This window comes from Micrasema longulum, unplaced genomic scaffold (assembly GCF_059751315.1).
Source record: "Micrasema longulum isolate JH-2025_06_02 unplaced genomic scaffold, ASM5975131v1 h1tg000197l, whole genome shotgun sequence".
Lineage (NCBI taxonomy): Eukaryota > Metazoa > Arthropoda > Insecta > Trichoptera > Brachycentridae > Micrasema > Micrasema longulum.
The window spans coordinates 1,132,218-1,156,077 of NW_028277402.1; the positions used below are offsets into that span (position 1 = coordinate 1,132,218).

At 40.8% G+C, this 23,860-nt stretch overlaps 1 protein-coding gene across 1 annotated transcript; it reads left to right on the plus strand.

Annotated features, from left to right (window-relative positions):
• Positions 1 to 4,040: 4,040 nt before the first annotated feature.
• Positions 4,041 to 10,172, plus strand: LOC148283798 (uncharacterized). Its single transcript, XM_088243246.1, has 2 exons — positions 4,041 to 4,509; positions 5,110 to 10,172. Exons 1-2 carry the CDS (start codon positions 4,041 to 4,043, stop codon positions 10,170 to 10,172), a joined length of 5,532 nt encoding a protein of 1,843 aa, XP_088099372.1.
• The last annotated feature ends 13,688 nt before the right edge of the window (positions 10,173 to 23,860 follow it).

Sequence of the window (23,860 nt, forward strand, 5' to 3'; positions counted from 1 at the left end):
AATATATAAAACACTACTTGTTCATACTGATTTATAAAATAACTGGCTTTAATCCACGGTTTTGCCTACGTATTACATATTACGTCCAAGTATTCGAGATAAATGATTAGGGTTATTATTTAATTAAAAGTTTCGTTTGTCAATAAGAATTTCCCCGATGGAATGATATATTTTTTTGGGATTGAATATAACTTGGTCTTCCAACTATCGCCATAAAAGGAATAAGATGATCAGTAGTCTATGGCTGTGGTCGGTAAACTTAATAAGTCAAAAAAGCCAAAGATTAGCAGCACAACAATTAAAATTTCTTCTGAAAGCTAAATTTATTTTTTCATTAAACTGTTCCCTCTATATGACGCAGCGAAGATTTACAAATTTTCTGTCTATTTTAAGAGTGCTTGAGAGACAATTGTGTTGACAATCTTGATCATCAAATCCATAACGTTGCAAACAAGGCTCTCATGATTACTTATTGCCTGGAAAATAAAAACAAAACCTTTCTCACTTCGGTCTTTTAGCCTCAAATGTTGAAATCGGAACAATTTAATCCAGTTCAATATGATACTTCTCCATGCATTTTCAATAATCCAAGTAGAAAGTCACTAGACGTTTTCGCCGTGTGAGCCGCACTCTAGTGGTTTGCCGACCACTGGTATATGGAGACGTAGTATCGTTGTTCTATTCTTCAATGGCGCTACACCCAAATTGAGCCGTTACCTCCTTCAACTTTTGCCTCTAACTCCACCTGTCCTCAGCAGCCATTTTCCAATGTGCAACGTGTAGAAGCTGTGCTGCATCTTTTTTTAACTCACCCTCCCACCTCTCTCAGGGTCTTTCGAACCTTTTTTAACCCCCTGGATATCCAGCTACGACTCTTTTAGTTGGCGCATCAGGCATTCTTTGTACGTGCCTAGCCCACCTCAACCAAGAATAGTGTTCTGGATCTTCTCTATCCCCTATAAAGTGATTCATTTGAAGAGTTTATTTTTCTTAAATGATGACAGTTTGCTTCACAAAATGGCCACACTGATTATTAATCGTCTTCAAATATGAACACGTGAAATCAAACATGATGATTTGCAATTTGAATATTATTGCGACCACCCAAAACAATTAATTAAGTGGAATTGACCAAACCGTGTTAGTTTTATTTACATTTTTGCAGCAGTTTTATACACCATTTGACATTTTATCATCAGTGTGGCCATAATATAAGGCAAAATGTCGGGATAAGATCCAAAATACCACCCCAGAGCAGTTTTATATATGTCTTGATATAAGGGGCTTCATATATGCTGCACTATTCGGCATTTTGCCTAATGCGTCACTCTTCTCCATCTTTCGCGAGACCATTGAGGGAGAAAACCCAACTCCACCCGCAGCTGTTTTAGGGTTCTGGGGGACTCTGTCAGCCACGCTATTTTAACGAATTTACTTTCTACATATATTTATTTTATTTCTTAAGTGATTTTAGTCAAAATCTAAGGCAGAAAAGTGCGTGCAATCAATAAATATACACGATTTCTTCACCCTAGTCTCCCTCAACGCCTCCGTTACAACTTCATTACAAAAAAGAAACAACATTTTTAAATAAAACATTACAACAACCAATACAAAGTTATCAAATATTAATACACCATAATATAGAAAATGCAAATCAAAATACATACAGAAATGAGAAATTTTTTTTAAGTTGTTTTTTTTATATATATTAATACACAAATATTAGGTTACTTCAATTGAAGGCTACCGATACACGGATACAAGAGATATATTTTTTGACATCAATATGCTTGAGTTAATTTGCCGCACCCCTTAACTACTCCACCGTGATACCCAGTCTTTCGCGGGACCGCAGATTCGGCGATGAACTCTCCTTTCAAATATGTCAAGCATCTCAGCGTGGATCTTAATGCCGGTGTCAGTGCCTCACATCCATACGCCAATACAGTCATAATAATGGTCTTGTACAGCTTCTTGACTTAAACACTGACAGCAAGGAGAAATATGATTTGTTCACAAATCCAAAACTCTTCTACAATACTAAAACCAAAAGCAAACCAAACTAACCATTTATTAAGCAAAACAATTATGGAAATTTAAAGGATGCATTTCAAATTTATTATTTTTGACATCCAACCTGGTACCGCCTGCTCATTTTCAAATAATGTTGCTCATCGTCACTATATTTGACTATTTTTTAGTGTATTTTTTTTAATTTTAGGGATGAAAAGTAAGTATTTTATATTACTTCTCACCTCTTCGGCTATCCCTATGCAAGAAAAAATGTCAATTCGGTCACTCCGTGAAGCCAAGAAGAAAACACGAACAAGCATACTTTTGCATTTATAACATTAGTGAGGATTATATTTAGCATATTTGAAGCTATGTTAAAATGTCTATCTTATTGAATACCTATGTTATGCCTGTTTCTTATTTTTTTAAAATCATTTAACTTTGTTTAAAATTATTTACCAAAATAATGTACCAACTGGTTAGGTTATGTTTTATCCATATAACATGCGCTTTTACAACCACATTTTCTGTTTACTGTTTTAGATGGTAGAGAATTAAGAAGTGACAAGTTTGATGAATATCATGGTTTGTTGAACTTAACAAAAATCAACACGAATACAAGCGGAACCTACACCTGTAAAGCTTTTCAGAATAGTCTGACAGTATCTGGAAATTTAAGCGTCACCGTACTTGGTAAATATTCTTACATCATTGTTATTGTAATGTATTTATTTAGACATTTTTAAAAATAAACTACAACAACTAGTTATAACCTACATTATAATAAATATGTGCAAAAATTATTTCAGTTATCATGTTTATTAAAATTTATTTTTAATACAATATTGTCTAAAAAATACATAGATAGAATTCGACAAAATGTTCTTTAAACATTACTATGTAAATAAATAGTTATTAATTCAAACTTTAGAGTCAAAAATTTCAATAAACCGGTAGGCATAGAAAGGCGGTATATGTTTAAAATCAAATATTTATTCAAATCTATAATATTTTAATTATTTCTAAATGTTAGTAGACATGGCTGTATTTCACTCCCTATAGAGCTTTAAAACCCAAAGGTCTTAGCACAAAACAGTTTATTTGACACCTAGGGCATTCAATATTGAGACATTGCTACAATACCAACAATTTAAGAATTTATCATATTTGATTTTCCTAATTTACTGCGTTATCTTTATTTTCATTTACCTAAGTATGTTAAGAATAATATATTGCATAGTATTATTGTTCCGGACGCGTAAAATCGAATAAATTAAAATAATACATTAATTAGAAAGGATCCCCGGTAAATGTATAGAACTGATGGCTGGGCTCTCAATAAAGATAAAATGGTCACTTTCGAGCCTGGCCTCAGTATTACCGGGGAAAAATAGCTAGGTTAAAATGAATAAAATGTACAAAAATATATTATGTAAATGTCATGTTGCGCGCGTCGCGGCTGCCGACGAAATGGCCCGTACGGGCATTGAGCGCCCGTATTTACGCCACCTGCGGCCGGCGGCATGTAGCGAGTGGCGGGGAAAGATTACCCCCACCACTCCGAGGCAGCCGGCGCGGGTGGGATGGCCGACTCACGGAGCCCGACGCGCACCGCTTTATAAGGCGGTCAATTGGAGATATTAAATCAGTTGAGTTCCTAACTCTGAACAGTTCACACGTGTTTTATTCCGTTCTCCGTCCTGTTCGCCTTCCTGCACTTCGCTCTTCGCTCCGCTCTGCCTGCTGACTGCCTTCGCCTCTCTGCACCACTTGGACCGGGTGGAAAGTCCTTTTCAGGGCTATTGAGGTTGACTTGCGGTCGGCGCAGCTGTGCTCCTACCTTCCGACTTTGTCTTTGGCTCTGTCTGGGAGGGCGGCTTCCCACTTACGCCGGGAAGCTTGACTGCGGCAGACGCGGGTGACGAACCGGCGAAACTTTCATCGTGGTAACGCGTACGTTACATTTGGTCCTTCGGAGCTAAGGATCGTCGCCAGTGGTCTCCAGTCTACAACACACCTACAGCATGCCGGTCAACAGATCGCCTGTGTCGACGCGTTCGGGAACGCGTCGAGACGCCGGCACGGAGCACGAAGAGGAGCTTCAGGAGCCCCAACCGGGGTCTGTACGAGCACATCAGGAGGAGCCCCAGCCAGGGCCTTCACACGACTGCCAGGAGGAGCCTCATCAAGGACTTCTGGAGGAACAAAAGGACTCGGACGAGGGATCCGCACCCTCGGAGCGGTCCATCTCATCGGCGACATTTCGCCGACAGATGGAGGAACGCGAGGCGCATCACGAGAGGCAGGTGAGCAGCCTCAACGAGATCATCGCCGCGCTGAAGGCCGCCAACGCGAGAGAGGACGCCAGACGAGACATGGCAACCCCCCTCACGCCCACCATCGAGAGGGACCTCACATCGCACGGGACGTCGGAACCGGCTCACAAGCCGCTGCCGCTGACGTCAGACGCGTCTAGGACCGACGCAGCCCTCAGTACGAGGGAGGCTGCCGCCGCACGCCACGCCGCACGCTACGCCGCTGATCCGGAGGATACCGGAGCGGCGTACATCCAGCAGCCGAGCCACTACGACAGCAGCCGGGCGAGAGACGGGGCCGCTTGGAAGCGCCCTGTCACCGACGCGGAAGCAGCCTTCAGCACAAGGGAGGCCGCCGCCGCACGCCACACCACACGCTACGCCGCTGATCCGGAGGACACCGGAGCGGCGTACATCCATCCACCGAGCCACTACGACAGCGGCCGGGTGAGAGACGGGGCCGCATGGAAGCGCCCTGTCGCCGACACGGAAGCAGCCTTCAGAGCAAGGGAGGCCGCCACCGCACGCTACGCCGCTGATCCGGAGGACACCGGAGCGGCGTACACACTTCCGCCGAGCCACTACGACAGCGGCCGGGTGAGACACGGGGTGCCACGGAGGCACCCGGTCGCAGAGGCGGACTCCAGGACGAAGGAGGCCGCCAACACACGCTACGCCGCTGATCCGGAGGACACCGGAGCGGCGTACACATTTCCGCCGAGCCACTACGACAGCGGCCGGGTGAGAGACGGGGTGCCACGGAGGCACCCGGTCGCAGAGACGGACTCCAGGATGAAGGAGCCCGCCAACACACGCTACGCCGCTGAGCCGGCCTACGCCGGAGCGACAAACGCACATTTACAAGGCCGCTACAATGAGCGGCATCGGGACAATGAGGCGCCACCCGCACACAGCCGAAGGGAGGACGCCGACGTACGCTACGCCGCCGGGCCAGGCGAGCCCGTAGCGGCACGTACTATACCACTGGGGGGCTACGAGTTTCGTGACCCGGTGAGCGCGTGGGTACAAGAGGGGCTACCCACGGAATACATGCCGCCGGGTGCCACCGGCGAGCCTGTGACGAAATACAGACAGCCGCCGGAGTGGCACACGTTCATGGCGAGGCAAACCGGCGCTAGGGATCTACCGCAATTCTCCGGCGACCCGCTAGAATGGCGAATATTTAAGGCGCAATTTGATCAATCGACACAGATGTGCTCCCTTACAAACGCGGAGAACATTCTCCGTCTGCAACGAGCCCTCACAGGACGGGCCAAGGCCACAGTGTCGTCTTTGCTGGTAGATCCCCGAAATGTGCCGGACATTGTGAAGATGTTAGAGGCCGCCTTTGGACACCCGGAGATCGTCGTGGACAGAGTACTGGAGCGGATAAGAAAACTCCCTAAACTGGCCGACAACGCATCCCTGGAGGCCCTGACGGACTACGCGGTCGCGATAAGAAACGTCGTATCGACCGTAGAGGGCCTCGATGGAAGCCACCTCTCCTCCCCGAAGCTTCTGTCCGAGATGACTCAGAAGCTGCCACGAGTCGAGAGGATGATGTGGATTATGTCACGAGCGGATACCGTGAGAAAAGCTACCCCCAGGGATCTGGCACTGTGGCTAGCGAGACTGACCGGTGCAATACCGAATGCGGGTTGCATCGGGATCAGCACGGAACCCGCCCGAGTGGAGAAAAGGCGTACCCAAGAAAGGCACGTGTTTCTCACTCAGGACAAAAAATGCCTGTTCTGCGACATGAGTGGACACGCATTCGGACAATGCCGGAAGTTTCTCCGGAAAACGGTAGAGGAGAGGTGGACAATTGTGCGTGCCAAGTTCGTGTGCTACGGATGCCTGGAACCGGGACACAAAACGACCACCTGTGAAGCGGCGAAGTGCGACGAGTGCCACGGGCGGCATCATCGGTCGCTACACCGCGAGAGAGTGGACAGTACGCCGAACGAGCAAGTCTTATTGACAAGGCGGACGGAAGTCCCAGTGACCTTCAAGGTAGTGCCAGTAACCTTGAAGGGCCCGCGTGGGTCAATGGAGATCCACGCACTACTAGACGAGGGTTCATCGGTAACTCTCCTCGAGGAGGATGTCGCCCGTGCAGTGGGCGCCACCGGGGCCTGCGAGGAGTTGAGACTCATCGGTGCCAGTGGGAACACGGACACGCTACAATCACAGCGTGTATCCGTAATCCTCGTTAAAGGAAACAAAGAATTTGGTGTCCAGGCACAGACGGTGCGGGTCATGGATCTGCCGCACCGCAACCGAAAGAGCACCAAGACACACGGGCCAGGCATCAAGCCGAAGATGTTAATCGGTCTTGATTACGCCACCCTAATGGTATCTACAGGCCCGCCAGTCCTACAAGAGGACGGGCGGCTAACCATCGAGACGGCCCTAGGAGCCGTCACCTACGGCGGGGCTGTGCACCCCGCCTTTGAATTACCCCCAGACGGCCAGGGTGAAAGGGACTTAGCGGAACTGGTAAAGAAGAGCTTCGCCGTTGACTCGCTAGGTGTAACCACCCTGGAACGTTGCCGCGCCGCAGATGTGCGAGCGGCGGAGCTCATGAGCAGCTCAACCACACAACTACCATCCGGACGATGGGAGACCGGTTTACTGTGGGCGAAAGACGGAGATTCTTTGCCCTGCAACCGGCAAGCAGCCATGAAGCGGCTGCACTCCCTGGAAAATAAACTACGGAAGGATCCGATACTGGCGATCGCATATCGCGCCAAGATGGCGGACTACATTGAAAAGGGATACGCCGTCAAACTAAGCCGCGAGGAGGTAGACGCCCACCATTCGCGCAAATGGTACCTGCCCCACTTCGCGGTGACAAACCCCAACAAGCCTGGCAAGATAAGGGTCGTGTTCGACGCCGCCGCCCAGTTCCAGAGGACGGCGTTGAACGACCATCTACTGACGGGACCTGACCTGCTTTCATCCCTCCTCGGAAACGTGATCCGCTTCAGAGAGGGACGAGTAGCCATCGCGGCCGACATACGGGAGATGTTCCTGCGGATAAGAATCCGGGAAGCCGACCAGCAATCGCAGCGGTTCCTATGGCGGACGCAGGACGGGCAGGAGCCCGACACGTTTGTCTTCGCGTCCATGATGTTTGGAGCGAAGTGCTCACCCAGCAGCGCGCAATTCGTGCGAAACACAGTCGCACGAGCACACGCGAAAGAATTTCCCGCCGCAGCAGAGGCGATCGAGCACAATATGTACATGGATGACTACCTAGACGCCACAGACAGCGAAGAAACAGCTGCAAGCCTGGTACGAGATGTTACCCTCGTACTCGGCAATGGCGGGTTCCGGCTCACCGGGTGGGCTTCAAACAAACCAGATGTCCTGGAAGAAGTAAAGGCCGACGACCGGGCCAATACAGCAGTCACCATAGGGGAAGAAGTAATGACGGAGCGGGTCCTCGGGATCGTATGGGATCCCAAGAGCGACCTATTTATATTTCGGCACGGAGCCGAAAGTGCAGCCATCCCGGAGCGACCCACCAAGCGCGGCATGTTGAGCGCCGCCATGAGTATCTTCGACCCAGTAGGCTTCATTGCGTGCCTCACGATACGGGCGAAGATATTGCTGCAAGCCATCTGGAGGACAAACACAGGTTGGGACCAACCGCTGCAACCGGACCACGCCGAAAAGTGGTTGGAATGGCGCGACCTGCTGGCAGCGAACGGCTGTACAATACCGAGATGCTCGCTGCAAGGGCAGAAAGAACCCGTGACACTGCACGTGTTCTGCGACGCGTCAGAGCAGGCATGCTGCACAGTGGCATACTTTGTGGGGGCCGATACCACAAGTTTCGCAATGGCGAAGTGCAAGGTGGCCCCCCTAAAGCCTCTGTCAGTGCCTAGACTAGAACTCCAGGCAGCGCTACTAGCGGCAAGGATGGCCGCCACCATAAAAAAAGAGAGTCGAGCTCTCATCACCCAAACCGTGTTCTGGACGGACTCGAGCACGGTCCTGTGTTGGCTGCGAACCGACCCACTGCGGTACAGCACGTTCGTCGCAAACAGGCTGGGCGAGATTGACGAGCTCACAGACGTACGGGACTGGAAATGGGTCCCCACCAAGGACAACCCAGCCGACATAGGGACCCGCGACAAGGGCCCACCCGACCTTGCGAGGTCGGGACTATGGTTCGGAGGCCCCGGCTTCCTGAGAAAAGGGGAAGCCGACTGGCCGAAAGAGAAGAAGTTACTACAACAACCGGACGAGAAGACGCTGGAGCGGAAACAACCCCGCCACTTCGTGGGCCACATCAGACGGACGGAGGCCCTACCCCAGGTGCAGCGCTTCTCGTCGTGGACCCGACTCGTCAGGGCGACGGCATGGGTGCTGCGATTCATCGCACGATGCCGCCGCCACGAGTCCCTACCGTCCCCAGGGGGGACCTTTGAACTTCACGCCTCAGAAACACGGGCCGCAGAAATCATGCTGCTGAAGCGGTCCCAGGAGACGGCTTTCGGAGAAGAGCTGGAGCTCCTGAGACGAAAGACGCCTATCCCGCCGCACAGCCGCCTCCATGCAGCGGCACCCTTCTTAGACGAAGAGGGAGTCATCCGGATGGGAACGCGCATCCAAGCGGCACACAGCTTCGCAGAGGACTGCAGCGCGCCGCCTATCATGGACGGGACCTGCCCATACACCCGGCTGCTGATCACGCACAGCCACCGGAAGGGTGGCCACCCGGGAGTCGAGAGGACGATCGCCGACCTGAGAGCCAGCTACCTCATCCTGCGACTCCGCGGGGCTGTGAGGAAGATAACACGATGGTGCCCGCTGTGTAAAATGCTGCGCAGCCGGCCCCAACCCCCGCTGATGGGGCAACTGCCTGAGGCCCGACTGGCCTTCAGGACGCCGCCGTTCACGCACTGCGGGCTTGACTTCTTCGGGCCGATGATGATCACCAACGGCCGAAGAAAAGAAAAGCGCTATGGGGCACTGTTCACCTGCCTCACCACACGCGCGATCCACCTGGAGCTAGCGTCGTCCCTCGAAAGCGACTCCGCCATAATGGCCATAAGAAGGATGGCCGCCCGCAGAGGCTGCCCACACGCGTTATACTCGGACAACGCTACCAACTTCAGGGGAGCGGACAAAGAGCTGAAACAGGCCGTAGACGAGCTCCTGGCGGACCCCAGAATGCTCGCCGAACTTACAGTTCGCAAAATTGAGTGGAAATTCATTCCGCCCTCATCACCTCATATGGGGGGAGCGTGGGAAAGACTCGTGAGATCTGTAAAACGAGCCCTCCACGCAACCCTCAACGAGCAGGCTCCAAGAGAGGAGACCCTCAAAACCATATTGGCTGAAGCAGAGTACACCGTGAACAATCACCCGCTCACGCATGTGTCAACCAAGCCCAACGACGAAGCACCGCTGACCCCGAACCACTTCTTGCTCGGGTCAGCCAACACACAGCCAACTCTGGCATATTATAACAAAAGGGAAGAAGGGGCCTGCCTTCATAAGCAATGGAGGATCGCCCAGAAAATGGCCGACATGTTTTGGCGCCGATGGCTGAGGGAGTATCTTCCCACCTTGGCGCACAGGAAGAAATGGCGCGAGCCCGCGCCTCCAATACAGGTCGGGGACCTCGCGCTCATCATGGACCCAAATCTGCCGCGGAATTCTTGGCCTCGCGGCAGAGTCACCCGTGCAGAACCAGCAGCTGACGGACAAGTACGAGTCGTCGAGGTGCGGACCACCAACGGCACCTACACCAGACCAGCGGTGAAGATCGCCGTACTAATGAAGGAAGAGGAACAACGCGCCCGGCAGGAAAATAGTACAGACTAGCTGCACGGGGGGAGTGTTCCGGACGCGTAAAATCGAATAAATTAAAATAATACATTAATTAGAAAGGATCCCCGGTAAATGTATAGAACTGATGGCTGGGCTCTCAATAAAGATAAAATGGTCACTTTCGAGCCTGGCCTCAGTATTACCGGGGAAAAATAGCTAGGTTAAAATGAATAAAATGTACAAAAATATATTATGTAAATGTCATGTTGCGCGCGTCGCGGCTGCCGACGAAATGGCCCGTACGGGCATTGAGCGCCCGTATTTACGCCACCTGCGGCCGGCGGCATGTAGCGAGTGGCGGGGAAAGATTACCCCCACCACTCCGAGGCAGCCGGCGCGGGTGGGATGGCCGACTCACGGAGCCCGACGCGCACCGCTTTATAAGGCGGTCAATTGGAGATATTAAATCAGTTGAGTTCCTAACTCTGAACAGTTCACACGTGTTTTATTCCGTTCTCCGTCCTGTTCGCCTTCCTGCACTTCGCTCTTCGCTCCGCTCTGCCTGCTGACTGCCTTCGCCTCTCTGCACCACTTGGACCGGGTGGAAAGTCCTTTTCAGGGCTATTGAGGTTGACTTGCGGTCGGCGCAGCTGTGCTCCTACCTTCCGACTTTGTCTTTGGCTCTGTCTGGGAGGGCGGCTTCCCACTTACGCCGGGAAGCTTGACTGCGGCAGACGCGGGTGACGAACCGGCGAAACTTTCATCGTGGTAACGCGTACGTTACAATTATAATATAGTACAATATATTATTATCACTTTAAAAACTGTGTAATATGTTTCACTTAGTTGTTTTTGTATTATTTAATAGTTTTGTCATAGAACGCTGTTATATTTAATGTACATATGTTTGTGTTTATAAAAGGCATTTGTGCCGTGTACACTAATAAAATAAAACAAAAAACCCTCAAATAAAATGAAATTAGCTCGTAATTATTGGTAAAATATTGTTAAGCTTTGTCACCCTTTATAATTAGTTAAAATGTGTTTTTAAACTAACTTCTAATAACAGATTGAAAATGTTGTGCTACCTTTTGTCATAAGTAAAGACATTCAGGGTATTTTACGATTTTCAAATTCTAAAAATATTTTTAATGTTTTTAAAAGATATAAATTTTAAATCGTGATTGAAAAATATAATTTGGATTGCAGTTTGGTATAGTAAAGAGTTGTTAAGCTGGTACAGTAAAAAGCTGTGTCCATTGGCAAATAACGTTGTTTGTTTTACCCGGAAATTATATTATCTGTAGTAATGCCTTAAATGGGGATTATAAAAATAATAAATGGAACAATGGACCTTTCTTAATTGCGACATAAGTAGTCTTCGATACATTTTTGATAATGATTTCTAAGTTCTTCGTTGGGTTCTAAATAAATAATTTGGAAATTTTGTAGTTAAATTTGACGTTTGAATGAATATTCAGAGACCCCACCGAGCGAAAAGTTCTTATATCCGGCCGCGGAGTATATTATTTATTTTATTTTCTCTTACAGAACGTAAGATGTGTCTTAAAAAATTATGGAATATATTTAAACAGAACGTCACGACGTAGGTCCTGTAAATGCCTAGACTTTTATATTCTCCTCTCAAAAAGTATCTCCGTCTCTGTTGAATTATTAGTCAATTTTGATAAAATAATCATTTTTATGTTGTGCTTTACTACAAAATAAGTCATTTATTTTTAAATATTATCGCTTTCCTGTAAATGTGAGTAATGTTAATTTTTTATTTTTATAGGTCCTCCAGAAATCAATTCCTTCCACGGGATAAGAAACAATTATGATTTAGGCGATAATGCAAGTTTCGTGTGTACTGTATTGAGTAAACGTCTACCTCAGTATTTATACTGGGAAAAAGATAGCCGCCGTTTGACGAACAGTACTAATATGACGATAAATTACATAAATACAACACGCTCAGTTGTACTTTCAATTAACTTTTTAAAAAGACACAACTCCGGTGTGTACACGTGTAAAGCACGCAATGTGATCGCAGAGGCTAAATCCTTTATTAATCTCACAGTTGATGGTAAGTGTTTAAATTGTAAAATTAATATTTTTTACGTGTTGTTTTCTTTATTTATAAGGCTAATACAACTGATATTTTTTTTCTTCGTAGTCTCAATCCTAAGGATTGGTTTGCAGCATCTCGTATTTCACTGCTCTCTATTATCTACAGTCCTCTTCAGCTCAACATATGAGGAGCCAATCCTCGCACACTAGTTCTAAATACTTCCATCCGGTGCGCCTTCTGTGATTTGTCCCCTCAACCATCCCCTCTATTATGTCATGCAGGAAACCCACCGTCATGGCGCACAATGCGGTCGATCCATTGGGCTCGGCTTTCTGAGATGGTTTTGATTAGATGCCTCCCTTCTTCGATTCTACTGAGAATCTCGTCATTAGATATGTAGTCTCTCTAGTAAATTCCTAATATTCTTCTGCCACACCACATCTCAAAAGCCTCTTTTTTTATCTCTTTCGGTAAGGCACCGCATCTTACACCTGTACATCAATATACTCCATACATGTGTCTTGGCAGGTTGCTTTCGAAGTTTTAGTTGTATGTTGTTTGACTCGAGAATCTTTGATGTTTTTTTTGAACGAAAGCCTTGTTTGACGTTTGCGGGATTCAACTTCTCTTTTTGTTTTACCATCCCAGGTGATCCTGCTTTCAAGAATTCCAACTGATTTGGTACTTTTTAATGTTTCTTTTTTGTTAGATGAGCGCTTTAAACTTATAATTTGCAATTTATTTATATCTGAAGTTAAAACTATGTAGGTATGAATCCGATAAATGTAAATCAAATTATCCTGTCACATTTATTTAATAATTCTGGTTATTTATTTAGTTCGTATCCTTACATTTTACTCATATTATTATTATTTTTATATCTTCTAATATAATTCTAAAGGCCTTTTTTATGGATATTTTTTTTGTTATTATTTAATTTGCTTTAGAATTTAGAAATATTATATTTTTTGGGTATCTCAATAAATCAAAATATTCTTAGAGGATACAAGTGAGTTTATTTTTTGCTGTTTTGAAGTTAAACATGCATCAATTATCGCAATAAGCTATTTAAACGTCATTTTGGCTTTTTAAAATTGAAATAAATATCTGAAGTACATTTTGGATTGATGCAAAAACATAATTCATAAGTCATTTTTATACGTACACTTATTATCAAAATAATAAGTATTTTACATTAAAAGTTCTTTAAAGGTTAAAATTATCTCATTTGGTTTAGAAGTTGTAATGTTTTGGAAATCGCACAATCAACGATCTTGTTTCCCGAACATTTCATTCAATTTGACCCCCGTAGTGTATCCTTTAAGATACAGTATTTGTGTAAAGGAATGCCGCGACACGAGATGCACCCAGTGAGGTGTTTATACTGAATAAAAAAGTACCATTTATGTACAAAGTACATTGTGTGTAAATAAATGTCGTTTAACTTAAGCTCTTTTGCCGTATAATAGATTTCATAAGCATAAACTAGTAAAATTACTCAATAATTGCAATGTATTAATTAATTACATTTGAAAAACTTTTTAATCAGAATTATATTCTCGAACCAGCGTACGTATAGAAAAAATATGTAATTATGTTATCATCATGTTGTGTTAGCTGGCATTTTTAAAATAATTTTGTATGTTTTAGATCCCCTAAAATGGTTGGAGAAGCCAAAAAACATGTCTGTTTTGACAGGAGCAAAAGTTATATTTAACTGTAAGGTAAATGCACCACCAGCAAACATAACGCTTGTATTTTTACACAGCTCAAAAGGTTCGACACAAACTTCAATTATTTAATAAAATCTGTTATGATAAAATTAAAAATGAAACTAACTCATATGTTTAATTAGCAAAAGATAAATAAACTGTTCATTTTTTCAGGAAATACTTCCTTTACTACGATGGATTACAACAAGTCATTACACATAATAAATTACAATTTTGTTCTATATAAAGTAAATGTTCAAGATACTGGATATTACAAGTGCATAGCATCAAATGGAGTGAGACGGAATATAAGTAAGATCATGCATCTTCAAGTATTCGGTAAGTATAATATGAAATAAGTTTTTATTGGTTCTCTTTTATCTTTCCTTCACTCTGCCTTCTCAAGTACAAAATCCTTATCGTCGAATTTAACGTTAATAATTTTAATGTTTTCCATAAAGCAAGTAACATTTATACTTTTTTTACGTTCATTGGGATTAAGAAAACTCGAAATGAAAGATGGTAGTAAATAGTGAATAATTATGTACCTACATCGTTTACATTGAAATTTTGAAGTTACCGATAAAAAAAATACGATTGATACGCTACGTCATTTTTAATTTTTAATTCCCGTTGACTGAAAACAAAGGATATGACTGATTTTTAAGATTCTAAACCAGACAGAAAACTTTAAGACGATGATGAAAATACAACCAATTCTCGCGTATTTTTTTAACGCTGAAATCAAAAATTTCCTTGTTGAACCAATAAAAATTCTCTTTCGTGGATGGCGCTCGCGGGCATAAAATTTAAGAGGTATCATCTCTATATGAGGAGAGTTGAGCGTTTGTAAGAGTTAATGGGCGATTCGCATCATTGGTGCGCGATCTCAAAGGACGTAAAACAGGGATGCGTAATGTCACCATGGTTGTTTAATCTATTCATGGACAACTGTATGAAAGAAATAGAATTTATGGGTGTTAAGGCAAAAATTAATAAATTTCAAGCAGGACTTGCAACAAATAGTCTCTAAAATGTATTATGTATGCCAGGAGGGCGAATTCGTGATGAACGAAAGGAAGTAAAAAGTTATCGTATTTGAAAAAGGAAAGGAGGTTACTGACTACATAATAAATGTGAACAACGAATGTCATGAACAAGTTTGTGTATCTGTGAAGCACAAAATATGGTAGAGTAAAAAAAGGTTGAAAGGAGAGTGAATGAGGGCACCGAAATGTACGGCGTTCTGAGTGCAATAATTGCTAATAAAAAATATTTCAATCGAAGCTAGACTGGCAGTGCACTACGTGGTTTAAATCCTAGCACTCATGTATGGAAGTGAAACATGGAATAAGGAACTTCAGCCCTACGGGGAAATTGGATAAAAAAAGTGTTTTTGTGCGCGGTAAAAATTAGAGCCAATGGTACGGCAAAGTTTCTTGAAAATGTACGAAAAAAAAAACAAATTATTTTAACAAAAACGCACTACTTTGAACGAGGTCACTGGTTCATATGAACCAACCAATGATATGAGAGCTGTGAAGGATATCCGGTTTGCTTTCCGTAAACGAACCAATCGGGGGAACTGGCAGAGAAGAACCTGTGACATCACACGCGGAGCTATTTCAGAAATACTTTTAAAAATTATAGCGCCGATAATACGGTTTACAATTTTTTTTTTTTTTTGTTTATTTTATTAACAAATAAAAAAAAATATTAAAAAAACTAAACGAGGAAGGAGAAAAGTAGAGTGAACGCGGTTGAAATGCGGCCTCATAGACAAATGTGAGAGATATCAATGTATGACACAGGATTAAGAATGATGAAATCAAGCTTGAGTGTAAATCTGAGACTAGTGTAATTGATAAGATTAAGGAAGGGTCACTGAGACGGTTTAGTCATAGAAGGAATGGATGATGAAAGACTGGTAAAAAATGAATACATGGCGAAAATGAATGGTAACGTAGAATGAGGACGACCAAGAAAAACCATAGTGGGAAAAAAATCTCAAGTCGGGTCATATTAAAAGCAGACACTACCAAAGGGCACGTACGACAAGATGTATGAATGTGGAAGAGGCTAGGAATATATGTCAAGATAGATGTATGTGCCGATCCATCCTCTCTGACGACCCCTACTGTAAAATGGCATGATGGTAGCAGTAGAAGTAATAAAAAGAAGAGTAATCCATTCAATTGTGCGAGCATTCTGACAAATTTAATAAAATAACTGATCGGTAAATTTGATCAATTTTATACATATCGTTAATACGAGCGCGGACTGCGGCGCGGACGGCGGCGCGGCGAAGGGGCGCGCGGCGGCTCCGCCCGCGGTCACATTTAAAGCATTAACTTTGTGGTAAAACATTTTACTAGATGGTATTAATTTATTTGTAAAGCGATTGTATTTATTATAAAACCTGTTTTTATATTGAATCTGTTTTAAAATGTTTGTATAAAAAGCGTTGCAGAAAAGCCAAAACAAATTTTAATGTGATCATGTAAATATCTTCCAAAACCAACTAATTATTTGTATGTATATATGTCTGCTGTAATAAGTTAATTAATTATTAACTTATTACAACAGACATGAATAATATTTTAATAAGGGAATATACAAGTTAAGTCTGTCATTGGCTGGTTTAAGTGACCACTTTACACACTGTCTAATAATCACCTCTCTGCCTAATCCAGTACGTGTCTACAAAAATTTGGACAAACTCAAAACATTGTTGATCAATCCATCTGGTCCAAAAAAAAAGTTAAACCATTGATAAATATTTTCAGGCGTTGCCTAGTATGTAGGTGAAATAATTCAATAAAATTAATCTCACCCGCAACAATAAAGGTTTCAGCTCTTTAACTTCACAAACGTCAACAAATAGAAGAGCCGAAGGAGTGTAGTATAGATGTTCAAATATAGGCAGAATGGTGAATGTTACACAGTGTATAAAGTGGCCACTTAAACCAGCCAATGACAGGTCTTAGACCTTGTGAATGCCTAGACTTATACATTCCCTCCTGCAAAATGTTCTTCGTGTCTGTTGTAATATGTAAATATTAACAGCACCCTAGGGGGTTGAATTCAGTCCTTATCTACAAAAATTTCGACAAACTAAAAACGTCGTTGTTGAATTAATTTGTAATATTTTTATAATTTTATTTTAACCTTTTTTTAGGGTAATTTTGATTGGATAAAAATACACAAAAATACTTGAATGTTTATTTGATTTTATTTTTCTCATAAAAACAAAACACATTATAGAATGTTTACAATAGTTTCAATATGTCGGTAGAAATATATATATATATAAAATGTGCCTCTTGCAGAAAAAGAGCTCTTATAGTTGCTTTTTCTCAACAATATTCGACCATATAATTATTACCTAACTAATAGTTCGTCAGATACTCAGATATCAGTTTTGATTAAAATTTAAATAAAAGAGTACAGACATAATCCTCTTCGCAGTTTCAATCCTAGGGATTAGTTAACAGCAAAGTCCTGCATTTCGTCATCCATTGGCCTTTATTTTCTGCAGCCCTCTTCAGCTCGCCATACGAGGCGCAGTTTAAATCTTCGCACAGTTGCTCCAAATATTCCCGTCCGGGGCGCCCTCTATAATTTTTCCCCTCAGCCATTCTCTCTATGATGTCGTGTAGAAAACTCTCATGGCGCATAATGTGGTTAATCCATCGGGCTCGCCTATCTGAGATGGTTTTGATAGGTGCCTTCCTTCTTCCATTCTATTGAGAACCTCGTCATTAGTGATGTGGTCTCTCTAGCGAATTCCTAATATTTTTCTGTAGCATCATATCTCAAAGGCCTCTAGTCTTTTTTTATCCCTTTCAGAAAAGCATCATGTTTCACAACCGTACATCAATATGCTCCATACATATTTCTTGGCAAGTTGCTTGAGGAGTTTTAGATTGATATTATTTGACCAAAAAATCTTTGATTTTTTGTTAAACGCAAACCTTGCATGGTGTATGCGGCAGTCGACTTCTTTTTTTGCTCTTCCATCCCAGGGGATCCTGCTTCCAAGGTACATAACCTCTTTTGCGTTTTTCAAAGATGCTCCAGACATTACTATATTCATTCGTTGCTCATTACGGGCCTTAAGTAAGAGTTACCTCGACTTTTGGTTTGATTCTCTACAAAATAATACTTGTCAATATTTTAGAGGCATGAGACATTAAGCTAAGTGTTCTTTGCCGTTCGCATTTTGTCATACCAGATTTTTTAGGGAGAGTAACGATTAGACATTTTTCAAAGTTCTCGGGCATTATCCCTGTATTATAAATAATATGCATCATTTTAAGCAAAGCGTTTGTAATACCTACCCCTGCCGATTTTATAAGCTCGGCCGGTATTTCGTCAATGCCTGGTGATTTTCCTTCTTTGAGTGTTTTCAGTGGGTTATCAACCTTTTTTCTGATGATTGGGTCTCCCAAATTATCTATGTCCTCATCTATTTCTTTTTCTATAAAATTTTCAAAGTTATCAGTACTTTTTCCATTGTACAGCATTTCTAGGTATTGTTTCCATCTCTCTCCTATTTGAGTGTCTTCAAATAGCAGTTTACCGTTCTCTGCTTCTATCGCATTACCTTTTCCAATTTTCGTTCCAAAGAAATCTTTTACTGAGGCATAAGCTGTTTCAATATTTCTTTTGCCACAGTTTTGATTTTTGTTTTTATCTCCTCCCAGATTTCAATAACGTGTTTTTTTATCATTCGTGAAACCAGCTTGTGTCTTTTCCGTGTAGTAAGCTTAAGTGCTCTATTTGTTAAAAGTTTGCCTTTAATTTTTCTTCAATTTCTTCATTTTTCATTTCTTGGCCATCACTCTATTATAGTCACTGTCAATATCTGGGCTGAAGTAACTTTCGCAATCTTTAATTTGGTTTTTTAATCTATCTCTAACTATTATATAGTCAATCTGTAGTTTTAGTCAATCTTCTGGAGCCTTTCATGTATATCGCTGCCTTGGATGATGGTTAAAACATGTTTTTGCAATTATAATTTTATGTTTTGCACAAAATTCTGTCAATAGGTAGCCCCTCGCATTTCTTGTTCCCAGTTCAAAGGGTCCAACACATGTTCCCTCACGTCCTTTTCCTACTACAGCATTCCAGTCACCAAATTTGATTAATTTTTCTGTGGCCTTTACTTCAAGTATCAGTTAGTCTATTGTACTGTAAACTTTTTATACTTCCTGGTCATCGTGGCTTGAGGTGGGCATGTATACTTGGATCAGTACAGTATCCACAGGTTCTGTTTCTATCTTGACTAGAATAATTCTATCGTTATATTGCACATATCCTTTGACACGTTTTACCCATTCTTTGCATAACGCAACACCTACTCCACCCTGTCCCGGTCTATTTTAAATACACCTTGTGTGGATTATCCTGTATTCTCCACTCCAAAAGTCACCGCAATTTGGCCATCTCATCTCTGCGATTCCTAAAACTTTCATTTTCTGCATTTCTAACGTTAGGTTATCAAGCTTTCTATTCTGCGGCAATGTCCGCACATTCTACGTCACGCATCTTGTGGCTGGTCTTTTCTCTCTTTTGGTTTTAGTTTTGTCGTTTTGTGTGCATTTCTATCTCGAGCAGTCCCCACCTGGAGATCCGATCGGGGGACTATTTCACCTCCGGAAATTTTCACTTGAGATGTGTTCATCTTTACTGGTTCTTGGAATGCCTTTACTGTGGTAGTTTCCAGTTGCTTTCCACATCTTATGCCGTTGACCACAAGGGTTCATCCGCCTTTGGAGAGCATTTACAATCTCCATGGCAAAAAAGTGCCCTAACCAACTTTACCTTATAAGGCAAGCTGGGAGTCAGCTCGTTCCGGCCAACACTCGGTCCTTGTTTATATTCGCCGACATGACTGATGTCGTTACTCACTCCCTACCGCGTGAAGGAAAGATCATGATTATTTTTTTATCGAACCTGAGACCAAAGTCATTTCTCTTCCGGTACTTCTAGGGGGCAAATATAACATTGTATGCATATAAATCAATCGACATATTATACACCATAGTGTATAATTTTTTTAAAGCATCAAAACCATAGTTTTTGTGTTAAAAAATAGTTTTCAAGAACATTAAAGATTAAACAAATATATGATTAAAAATAATTCAATGGTTAAAATTTAAAACAAAATGAAAAATATTCATATTGTATTCAGATTAATATCTAAAAATATATAAACAAAAAAAGAAGACAAAAAAAAATAATTCAGATATACAAACGAAAGATAAAAATATTGCATTTTTAAAAATGAAGATGTTTTTCGTATTAGAAATGAGATGTATTAATTAAGCGAAAATGATATCAATTTATTAAATGATCTGGAAAAAATTAAACATATTGACAAAAGCCAAAGAAAAGTCAGATTCATTAAAAGTATTCAGAAAAAAGACAATCTACATTAAATGTGTTAAACAAAAAATATACCTTTTTAGTTTATTTTTTGTGTGCGAATGTTTACTGCGTTAATAATTATCATTCATATTTTTATTATTCATAAAGCGTTTATATACATAGCTGCTTAAATTTAAAAGGGCCACAAATCGAAATTTTATTTTTTTAGTAGAGTCAATAGAGGTTTTTAACATGAGTTTTTGCTTTTTTATGTAATCTTACTTTTTATGTTTTTAGAATCATTTTTAAAATCTGTATCTATCAAATTATGAAATTTTGTGCATACCATCGACCAAAAACATCAAACACCACATAAGTCCCTTTTGATGGTAGTTTTGCTCTGAAGTTAACCACCAAAACGTAAAATGCCAAAAGGGCTGTTGTTCGATTTGGGTTATTCATTATGCAGAATCCATGGGAGTCTTTTTCTTGTAGAAAAACATAACCGATTTAATCTTATTTTTGCAATTAAATGGAATTTCGGAGTTTTCGATTTGTGATCCCTTTGAGTTTAAGCGGTGACATATTTGATGCAGTGGCGTGCCGAGGGTTTACCAGTTAGGCAAGCCCATGTTATTTTTTTTAAAACCAACTGCGTAAAATCATGATATACGCTTTCCTCACTACACTAGTATAGTCTACAAAGCGCTCAGAAGGCATATTTTGACATATCATAGAGATCAATAATATCTATAGCATGTTCGGCAAGCCCCACTTTATGGGCTTCTTATGTACAATAGCTTGCCAAATTATTAGACTTAATGTGAAAAAATCAAGAATTCTCAGTACAATTGATTTTTTGTGGTTTATGTTTCCATGCTTATGGGCTTTATTTATATTTGGAGCTTGGATTAATAAAAAAAATGTTTTATTATTAAAATAAGAGTATTTAATATACATAAAATAATAGTATTTAAAACTAAATGATATTTTAAATATTTTGTGTGGTGACCTTTTGCTGCAATTACGGCTGGTATTCATCGCGGCATGCTCAAAATGCAGCTTTTAACCGTGTTTTGCAGCTCTTCGCTGTGGTTCCAAACGAATAATAAACTTTCTATTAATTGTTGCTTGGTATTTATTACATTTTAAGACATTCTCTTTTAAGAAGCTCCCAAATATATAAGATTCATATCCAGAGAATTTGCAAGCCAATCTAAAACATTATTTATTTTATCTAGTAAAAATTTTCTGATGGACTTGGCCTTATGGCATAGTGTTCCATCATGCATAAAAATGTGATTTTCGACATTAGGAAACCATTGTGACAACTCTGGCAACAATCTGTCTTGGTGAATTTTCTGGTAGTGGTCTTGCCCCATTGTCCCTTTGACTATTTGAAGTCTTGCAGTGCCCTGGTAGTTAATAACGGAGCATGCTTTGATAGATGTAGGATGTTTCACTGTTAGCACAAAAAAGTCCGCATGAAATTGTTCACCTACTCTTTTCTTAACAAAACTCAATTTATCGGACGCTATCTGAAAAACCGATTCTTTCAAAAAAAAAACTAAAAGTACACGTAAAACAACAAAGAAATGTTATAAAACCAATTTAAACAAATGAAATATTTTGTATTTAGAATTGTTAATTATAATTAGCATTTTCCAGTCATCTTCCGTGAAGTTTTTTTTGCCCATTCCAGATGTTTCTTGACCATTGTGGGAGTTTACTTGGGCTTGCGTGCAGGACGACGAAAGGTTAATCTAAATTCTTTGAGGCGTCTCTGTACTGTACGTTGTGGAATCTCAATTCCCTGGTCCTTTACTTGTTTGGTCAATAAATAAACAGAATATTTTCTATTTTGCAAACATTTATCTCTGATTTTTCTATCAGTTTGTGGTGTCGTGATTCGTTTTCTGCCACAATCTTCTTTACGGTCGGGTTCCAAAGGTACGCCCAAATCCAATTTTTGCTACACTTTCCTAACCGTACTCTGAGAAGTTTGAAGAATCTCTGCTATTTTATACTGAGACATCTCATGATTATTATATAAACATCAGCAGTATTTCCCATTGCTAAAAAAATATTATAAAAAGTGAGGTTACGCAATAACTCAGTAAAAATATATTACTTTTGCTCATAATTGTATTAATATTACACAAAAGTTTGTATATTTATGTGTACATACCTTTTGAAATGAAAAAAAACTTATTAAAGTCACCATAAAGTCTTTAAAATGGAATATTCCGACGAATAATTGTTTTGTAAAAAATCACACTAGACAACCCTGACCACCATAAATAGTCACAGAATAAATGTCATAAATAGTCACAGAAGATCAAAAATTACAGACTAGCAGTAGCAAACTACAAATAACTATTCTACCGCATTTGGAGGAAGAATAGATATTTTTTTCTTAGATTTGTACTATTATTCCACTAATACAAGTCTAATAATATGGCAAGCCACTGTAAGTGCCACCACCGATTGATGTATTTATTCATATTTTCTTGTTTGCTGTTATTTTATAACTAATTTTTGCATATAATGTGTTGTATATTTTCTTTATATTAAAAATCAATTGAAGAACAAGAGTTCACAAGACATTTATATTAATACTTTGTTTATAAGCATTAATTTATAATTTGTTTTTAAAAAAAACCATGATGTCCTACAATGCATGATTTTACCTGTTACGCCAAGTATTAATTTATTTGTTTATTTCACAGTTTTGAAATGCACAGAGGTTTTTTGTTTCTGGTCCCGACTAGCTAGGATATGCTTGTGTTTAGCCAGGACCTTATTTTTTAAACATGGTTTTTATTCATTAAATTATGCGTAAAAAAATAAACATTAACATGAGTATAAGAAAAAAGAGAAATAAATATTAATTCAAAAAAAACGATAACAACAAAAAATTAAGCAGAAATATTAATTAGAAATTGTACCATTAATAATGAAAAAATTAAGAATAAATTAGACAACATACCAATAATAATACAAATTAAAACAAAAATATAAGTTAGCAATATATACCATTTATAATTAAAAATGAAACATAAATTTAAATTAAAATACATACCAATAATAATGAAAAATTAAGCATAAATATTAATTAGCAAATATACCATTATTAATAAAAAATAAATCATAAATGTTATTACTTACTTACTAATAATAATAAGAAAGTTAAAATAAATACAAATTACAAAACATAAAAAAATTATACATTTAAATAAAAAGAACATGGATATATTTGATCATTAAAACCAACACAATTTTTCGTCACAGAAATAATTTACAGGATATGAAAAGGTCTATTTCTTATCCACCTGCTTACCATTTTTTTTATAAACATTGTTACTGACAAACGCTTTTATGCTAGTGTTCAACATGTTAAAAATTCTTGGGCCCACTGAATAGACTGTTCTTGGGCCCAATACTGTAAAATGCCTCTGAAAAAAGTAAGTTCTACTTTGAGTTACCCCAAAGTTCATGATGTGCTTTTTTTTTCTAAAATAAACTAATTATTTGATAAAATTCTATTGCTCTCAAAAAATAATTGTGTTAACTAATATTTCAATGAC

What these genes read in the sequence shown, in the direction of transcription:
- LOC148283798 (XM_088243246.1), top strand. Translation starts at nt 4,041, where the DNA reads ATGCCGGTCAACAGATCGCCTGTGTCGACGCGTTCGGGAACGCGTCGA. An exon ending in TAGGACCGACGCAGCCCTCA is followed by an intron (nt 4,510 to 5,109) that starts GTACGAGGGAGG and finishes ACCCGGTCGCAG; the next exon opens with AGACGGACTCCAGGATGAAG.